This window comes from Belonocnema kinseyi, chromosome 6, assembly GCF_010883055.1.
Source record: "Belonocnema kinseyi isolate 2016_QV_RU_SX_M_011 chromosome 6, B_treatae_v1, whole genome shotgun sequence".
Lineage (NCBI taxonomy): Eukaryota > Metazoa > Arthropoda > Insecta > Hymenoptera > Cynipidae > Belonocnema > Belonocnema kinseyi.
The window spans coordinates 135,799,970-135,808,744 of record NC_046662.1 but is presented as its reverse complement, the minus strand read 5'-3'; the positions used below and the strand labels follow the sequence as shown (position 1 = coordinate 135,808,744).

The 8,775-nt window shown below is 32.8% G+C and overlaps 1 protein-coding gene across 6 annotated transcripts in view; it reads left to right on the top strand.

Annotated features, from left to right (window-relative positions):
- The window catches only part of LOC117175240 (heterogeneous nuclear ribonucleoprotein K), a 374,225-nt gene extending 366,665 nt beyond the window's left edge, over window positions 1–7,560 (top strand). For all 6 annotated transcript variants that reach the window (XM_033364916.1, XM_033364913.1, XM_033364918.1 and 3 more), the window contains one exon: window positions 5,878–7,560. In XM_033364916.1, the coding sequence (XP_033220807.1) occupies window positions 5,878–5,905 (28 nt within the window). In that variant the 3' untranslated portion in view covers window positions 5,906–7,560. The remainder of the gene's footprint in view (window positions 1–5,877) is intronic.
- The last annotated feature ends 1,215 nt before the right edge of the window (window positions 7,561–8,775 follow it).

Here is an 8,775-nt window from a genome sequence, read left to right as displayed (position 1 = left end):
GCTATCTAAGGATGGTACTATAGAACGCCACCTCAAGGTAGGCCTAGTGGCGCCATCTCTTGGTCAGGCCGGAAACTTATCAATCCACCCTCGTATGTAAGTCTTGTACATCCGGAATTATGGGCCTCATTGTTAAGCGTTTTGGTAACATGTTTGTGCAAAAAATTTCCATTATTGTGCATCGAAAAATGTGGAATTTAATTTTCATAAAAATGAGTATCCTGAGGTTGCTGAACCAAGAACCCCAGGAGATAACATTAAATCTGTTTTTTACCTTCAATTGTTTTAAATTTTTAAGGCTTGAACAAGTAAAAATTAAATTAAAGAGTAAAAGTACGTAGATGACGACAAGTTTAAGACTGACAGGAAGTTTTTCTGTCAATTTTTTCTTTCTTTTTCCAGGAATTATGTGAAGGGTTACAGTCACATTAAATTACGCCTCGCCGTCGTTTACTATTTTTCTCTACATTAAACTTTAAATTAAATTTTCAAAGGGAGGAAAATTTTGAATGAAAATTCATAAAGAATAAAGAAAAACGGCGTCCGCCAAATCCCTTTATTTTGTTCGTTCTACTTTATTTTGTGCAAAATTTAAATAAAGATTGATAATTATTTGCCTATGTTTCTGAAAATAATTTTTGTTAGTTTTATTAAAAAGTTTCAATACTTTTAAATGAAAAATGTAAACTCTACTACGAGTGGTAGTATTTGACAATGGTCCATTAAAATTTTTCTTATTCTTATTATTTTATTCAAGAAATAATTAAATATGTTACATTTGTCATCAAAATATATTTTTTTCAATTAACTTTATTTCCTTATAAATTTTTAACTACTCATTACTCACTAAATAATAATAGACAACATAGTCATATTATAGCTTATGTCAATACATTTTATTTTTGGGAAGGGTAATTTTTTCCAAGCCCGGCAAGAGGTATAATGACCGTGAAGGGCAAGATTTTTTAGGGACTGTTTAACCTAGTCTCTAGACTGACACTGTCAGACTTTGCAGCAAAAACTGACTTCAAGTGAGCCCTGGCCTAGGCGATCCCGCAATTCAATGGTTTTATTTTGTACATTTTTCATTTAGGACTAGAAACTTGTTTCCTAAAAGACGCAAAATAAATTCCGTGCAAAATAGATATTCATTTAGCGAAATATCACAGAAAATTTCGAGGGAAAGTCTCAATTATCCTGTAACCTCAATAAATTTTACAAAAATGGTTAATGAATATTTAGCGCTGTCAATTTCTTCAGTAATCTGAACAACCAATAACAAAATTTATATTCATAAACCTAAATTTTAAAGAGTTTTTATTTGAAATAAGGTTTCAGGTGAAATGTTTAGGGTATCAAATAACGATAAAAATCTGAAAATAATCAGGAAATGATTGGAAATTTTGTATTAGTTTTCTAATTGCATTCCCGACCATAGCATAGATGTTTCCACTTTCTTTCTTTGTCATTTGCAGGTATAAAATTGTCCTAGTTTCTAGTCCTTGATTATACATCTCATGTCACACAGTGGTGTGAAATCGGAAAACGAGATTCAAAATGACATTTAAAACACAATTATGCCCCGATTTTAGATTTTTAGTTGCTGAAAAATTCAGGACTAAATTTTTCAGAAAATAGTGAAGAGAGTTTTCATTTCTTTATTTGTTTAGTTTTTATGTTAATGCAAACATCGAAAAAATGTCATTTTTTTTAAATTTCATTTTTAATTTTCTGGACAAAACTTTTTTTATATACCTTTTATCCCTTGAATTCAATGGTTAAGGTTAAAGAAAAGAGAGAAAAATTGTTAACTTGCATAGTTAATTTTTGTAAACAATTTGTATTAACAAATAATCGACATTATTTTGGATGTTTTAAGCTAAAAGAAACCAACTTTTCTTCCCACGAGGTAATTTGAAATAAACGTAAAATATGTGATTAATACAAATACAAGTATAGCGTTATCGCGTATAAGTTCAACAAGATTAAAAGAGAAAACTATATATTTTTCGTCAAAACGCCATGTATGTGAATTTATTAATAGAATTTGTTTATAAAATAAGGAAATATTACACGGGTTTCTGAATCTTTAGTGTCTTCATATCCGAATTGTTCTATGTACAGCTTACATCGTTGCAAATGGCATATACCTTTACCTAAAAATGATATTTTTCATTTGTTATATAATTTTTTCTGAACAAAACAAATGAAATATGAGACCAAATTTATTTGAGTCATAGGAAAGTGTGAATGCAAGTAAAACGCTAGTAGATGGTGCATAAGAGCGTCTCTGTCGCGACCCAATCGGTTAGCCCAGCGTTGCCCAAACTAGTGCCGCCGGCAAGGCAAAGCCACCCCGGGCCGGGCAGCTAGGCAGGCTCCCCCTTGCGAGCAGAGGGCTACTTTCATATAACTTCCACGAATGACCCTTTCATTGTCATGAAATTACAATAACTGAAATTATAAAGACTTAGCTCAATTAATTTAAATAAGCTGAATGAATCTCGTGATATAATTGAAAGAAAATGAAAACAAAGTTCTTGAAAATTACTATCCGAACTAATAAATGAAATATTTACAAATCTTGCGAATGTAATAAAAGTGCGATAACTCTTGAAGTTATTACCCGATTATCTTTGAACTTTTTAGAATGTTTATTTAATAATCTAACAAATCTAACGCAACTTATTAAAATTCTATGGATTTATATATATCGAAATTTTCATTTTTCTCAACCGGCTCTAATTCTCTAACAGTGGAAAGGTCAGCGAAGCAAGCAGCCGAGCACGAACGACTGGCGACCAGTGTCACACTTTGGTTCCAGTATTGTGAAAAAATTTGATGGTGGCGACCCTGCCGCTCTCCAGAAATTGCGAAAAAAGTTTGGGAATCGCTAGGTTAGCCAACTGTTTTCCCCGGGAGAAGACCCTACAGAACGACCAATTTTTATTTTCTTTGCGCAGCCCATTGTTCAATATTTCAAAGGGGCGGGGTTTCTTGAGATGTTTCAGCCAATATGAAGTGAAGCTCTTCAACTTTATCAGAACCTGTTTTCTAGATTGATTTACGACACTGTTGGACAGTGGGATTTATGTTTGCTACTACTTTTCTGTATGTTTATCGACCTCAGTTTGGATAAAATTACTCCAGCAGGGGACTTTTGTCCATAAGCAGGTCAAATTAAGAAAATTAGAAAAATATTATTTTGCAATTAGCGATTTGAAAATAGCATTATCAGCCTCTGCTAATTTGGTCGATTCCAATGATATATTATTGTCTAGGAAAGTTTAAAATTTGAAGAAGTTTAATTGAATCTTCAGCTCAATATTCAATTTGATATTGCTTACTTTCCCAATTTTCAAACTTTATAGGCAAATTACATATCGTTCGAATGGGAATAATACGCACATTATAAATATATTACTTTTAAGTTGGTCATTGCGAAATTATCAATTGTTAGCCCTTAAATTACAAAAAGAGCGAGTGAGTGAAAAACTGAAGTGGCTACCGTAGAGCTTGTAACTTGAGACTACGCGCAACGAGACCATTTCCTTTTATGACTAACGCCAACTAAAAATCATTTATATATTTATCTATATGTTTGAAAAAGAAACCCAAGGAAAGTATTAAATATTAAATTGTGACCGCTACTGAAATGTAACATACATTGAAGTGAATTAAATATACATGTGTATTAAATTTAACCTTTAGAGGGCCAGAAGGCCAATATATTGGCTCACTCCCTGATCGACACTTTATCTATGATCAATCAATTATATAAGATTAAATAAATTAATAATCTAGAACTCGTCGACTGAATTGTTATTCATGATTTAAGTGCAATGTAAAGGTAAAACCTTTTCCTAATTATGCTCTAAATAGTCCAAATTTAAGACGAAGACAGTTAATTGTAGATTAGGTCTGTCATTTATTTGCTGGATTGAACTTTTCGACTTGAAATCCAACTTTATTTCTGGTTAACAGGAGGAAAGTACCATGTTTTATTATTCACAATCGAAAATACCTGCTAAACTTATTTTGAATTTGTAAAAATGGAAGTATCTGACTTTTCTTGTAAGTGATTAACATTAATGTATATGAAATTGAATAAGGTCGCTTTCAACGGCAATTTTATATGCTTGATATATTAATTTTAATACGCTTGGGTATATTAAGCGTAATATTATTTTTAACAGTGTAGCTGGCCAGGCCGCTAACCAATTGAGTCGCGACCCTCTTAGCGCCATCTAATAGCGTTTTACTTGCACTCTCGCTTTCCTATGACTACTATGAATTTGATCGTATTTTTCATTTGTTTTATACAGAAAAATGTATAAAACAAATGAAAAATATAATTGTCTTGTCCACTATATATGCATAGTATGTAACTTTTTGATCAGGGACCATATTGCACTTTTGTCAAAATTGTTATCAAGCACATCTAAAAAAAAAACAGTGTATGGCAGTGATGTGACACAACCGAATTGAAATTTTGATGTATTAACTTAAAAATTTTTGTGAGCAATCATCATGTGTCTTGAGGGGATAGCATAGTAAGAAAATGCAGAGAGAAAGAAGAGAGAGAGCATATAGACGCTTTGATAGCGTGGCAGTAGTGGGCGAAACTAAGAGAGGAGTCCTTAGAGCAATTGCTATTTGCTACACAAAAGGAAGATTCGAATAGAGAGAGTATACTTATAAGAGAAATAAAGAGAGATCGTTCGTACGTTCGGTCCTTTTTTTCAATTTACTCCCGTCCCAAAAGAAGTTTCACTGCAAAAAAAATCTTTTTCTTTTAATTCAAAATCAAAAAGTGTCAGAGTGACAGAGAAAAACTCTTTCTTTTTTAGTTGATAAGGGGCGTTTAGCATTAAATGACCCAACCAGACAGTGCTGTTTCCTTAAAGCATACTTTATGGAAACGAAGCAAGTTAAGAATATTTTCTATTTATAAATAAGTTTACACCTAAAATCGTAAAACAACATTATATTACACGAACTAGGAAGTCCTGATGACGTCTATGCATGATTTCATTTACAATTAGTTATAAAATAAAAAGATGATGTTCATTTGACATACTTTAGACCAAAGAAAAGAATCTGGATGTTGTTGAAGATCCTTTATTATTTGTCGACATTTCGAGCACGAAATGTTCTCCTCATTAGGACAGTCAATTAGTATTAAAAAGTTCCATTCAAATCAAAGGTTTACAAAAATCTCATCTCAAGCTCTTTTTCTCATGAGTCTAATTACAAGTCTAATTACAATATTTCTAATTTCTCGTATTTTATGTGAAAAATGCAGCAAAACGTAAGTTTTATGTCCTTTTCACTTAATTTTTCTATTTATTTAACTTATTAATTTCAATATTTTTCATCATGAAATCAATTAACTTGATTGATTTTAATTATCAACAATTAAACAGAAGTGATTGCAATAATTAGACTCATGAAAAAAAGAGATGAGATTTTTCAATGTTCACGAAACGTCGGCAAAATTCGTTGTTTTTTGCACGATTGGAACCCGAAATATCTGTTTTCATTAGAAATGAATTATCGTGAAAGAATTAAATCTATTATTCAATAATAAAGGATCTTCAGAAACATCTAGATTCTTTTCTTTGGTCTGAAGTATGTCAAATGAACATCATGTTTTCATTTTATAATTTATTATATTATTACTCAGAAAAATAACATCGCTCAACTAACATCTTATTATAAGATAAAAAATGTGCAATTAGACAAAAGGAGCGTTTCACTATAAAATAGCATAGTCCGACTCGCTGTTCTTCCTCATAGGGAGTCAACAAAATTTTATCATATGTTTATGTCGAGGTTTCTTTAATCAAAACTAAAACTTGCTATTTTTTGTTGCAGTGTTCACGAGAATGCAGAGAGCTACTAAGGAAGGCAACTGGTACGAAATGCGGGTACCAAAGATGCTTTTGTAACATTTTTTAAAACAAGTATTTCATGAATGAGAAGAAGCTTTGAACTAAACGATGACGAGAAAATGCAATTATTTGCTTCAAGGGAAACTACGATTAGCAGTCTGTTACATTGACGACTGAACATATTTTTCAAATGATCCATCAGCAGTATTGCAATTTGTAGAGTATTGCTTATCTTTCTTATGTCGGATGCTATGCCTTAGTCAAACCTTGATAGTTTCTTTTCCACTTTCTATCGCATATCTTTGGAGTTAAAAGATGGTCTTGGGGTATATTTAATGCCAGAAGGATCAATGTCCTCACTTGTAATAAGTGGGAGTTTAACATTTGTGTATTCAATTATGAAATAACGATGCCTTTACTCCGTTTTTTTAAAGATTATTTTTAAGATCGCGAGAAATTTCCAATCATCATGAAAGTTCGCGGTTCTATTGAATGTTAAGGTTTATATATGCCAGCTTCGTCTTTAAGAGTTTTTTAAAACTTGAAATCGCAGCAAAAAGAGTACAAATAAAATGTGGAAAAGAATCAAGACTAAGAAGAGATCGCTACAAAGCTATATGTACAAAGTCATTGTTTGGCATCTCTCATCGCTCCAATCACTGCTTGAGCATTTGCATTATTATTATTATTATTATTATTATTATTATTATAACAACTTTTACTGTTTATAATTCGAATAATCTTATTCATTATAGTAATCCATTCCAGAATATACTAATACAATCCCTCTCTTAGCCGGCGTATTATAAGCGTTTATGAAACTACATTGCTGATAAATAGGCTTAGTAACAAGCATGGTTTAAAAAAACTCTGTTAGACCTTTCGAAATTGTTATACGTAATACCTATAATAAAGAGTAGAATGTACACTTCTCCATATTTTTAGGTCTTAAGGAGCAGTAAAGACCCATCGAAAAATCTAGAGCGATTAATTGCACAGAGCGACATTTGTTCCATTAGACGCAAGATCCTGAAAGAAAAGTTTCCAAATATTTTATATCTTTAGGTAATTTAAATGAAGGTCGATAGTTCGAAATTGTTTCAAACTAAGCTCTCATATCTAACCTCGCTTCTGCTGTTCTCCTATTACAGTTAATATCTTTAAGAGGTTCCATTAAGTCACTCCTTCCCACCCCTTCATCATTTGATTTTACCATCCTCAGGTCAAACTACAAAGGGCATTTGTACCTTACAGGCTCGTCATCAGCGAAACCATCGGGGTTATTTTTAAAACTTTTGTTCGTAGTGTGGATTGAAAGACAAACGCTTAGCAATAAAAAAAAATGTTCTACACATTTCTGTAATTTTGATCAATTCGACGTAGGATATACACGCCGATTTGAATAAACTTATATAAAATGAAGAGAATATGCATTGCAAGTGTGCGCTTAGGCAATTAAGTGAGAAAATGAGAGCGAAAGAATGATAAAAAATGTGGAGGAAAGGGGAAATACATTGTGGGAGGGAGAACTGTTTTGGATAGGATCTAATCAATATAGACCCTCATACCCGTTTTTAACACAACTAGTGGGCTATAACATAGTTTACCATTATTTGTAAAGGAGACTTTTTATTTGTCAAATAAAAAACTAGTACAAACCACTGCATATAAAGTGATTTTTGGCCTTTGTCTTTACTTTCTATAACTGCGAAACTACCTAATATGTTTTAACAAAATAAATTGTATGCCTTATACGTATGTGGCTTCTTTCACCTGTTTGTATTTTATCCTATTGTAGTATTCTATAATTATGTTACTCATTCAGTGCAGTTGGCATTGTAAACGTTTACCAAGTGGAGTAGCGGTGGAGAAGAAAGTATTGTGTATACAGAGAACTGGTATTGTTACAGAGAATATATTGATTTTTGATCTCTCAGCAATCAGTATTCGAGGGTAGGCTGAAAAGTATTACATACATGCTTCTAGAACACGAACAAAAAGAAAAAGCTCAATCGGGCAAAAAGTACATTAAAGAACTATTCTTAAGCATCAAAAGCATACATTTATTTTTCAACATAGTCACTGTCAAGACTAACATATTTCTCCCAACGTGCAACAAGTTTTTGCATTCCGTCACTGAAAAATTCTTTCGGCTTTTCTTGATTGACGACTTGATAGCTGCTTTCATCTCATCGTCGAATGTGTTATGATTACCCTTGAGATTTCTCTCGAGTAGAGGAAAAAAAGAAAAGTCACAAGGCGCAACACTGGGGGAGTAAGGAGAAATGTGGCAAGATTATTGACGCCAGGCTGCCTCTAACACGACAAGCTCGGCGTGGGAGATGTTTTAGAGTCTCTATGTAAAGCTCTATAACAACGTTCGTCCACATCCTCCTTAATCCCCCGATCTTGCGCCTTGCGATTTGTATTTTTTTCCTCTACTGAATAGAGATTTTAAAGTTAATTATTACACCTTGGACGATAAGGTGATAACAGTTATCAAGTCCTGGATTCGAGAAAAGAAGGAAGAATTTTTCAGTAACGGAATGAAAAAACTTGTTACACGTTGGGAGCAATGCGTTAGTCTTAGCGGTGACTATGTTAAAAAATAAATATATGATTTTGAAGCTTAAGAATTGCACTTCAATGTGCTTTTTGCTCGATCTTGCTACAGTCGAACCTCGGACACTGTAGCTTTCCACACTCAAAAATACGAGAGAAAACAAAGTTTTCCACTAATTTTCTCGGTCTTACGATTAATTTTAGATACAAAGTAATAAACAAAAGTGGGACGATGGTCGTGGGGGCTAAAGCGTAGGCTTTGGACCCACTCCTTCGGCTTGCGGGTTCGATTCCCGCCTCGCACTCTGGAAGAGTCTCG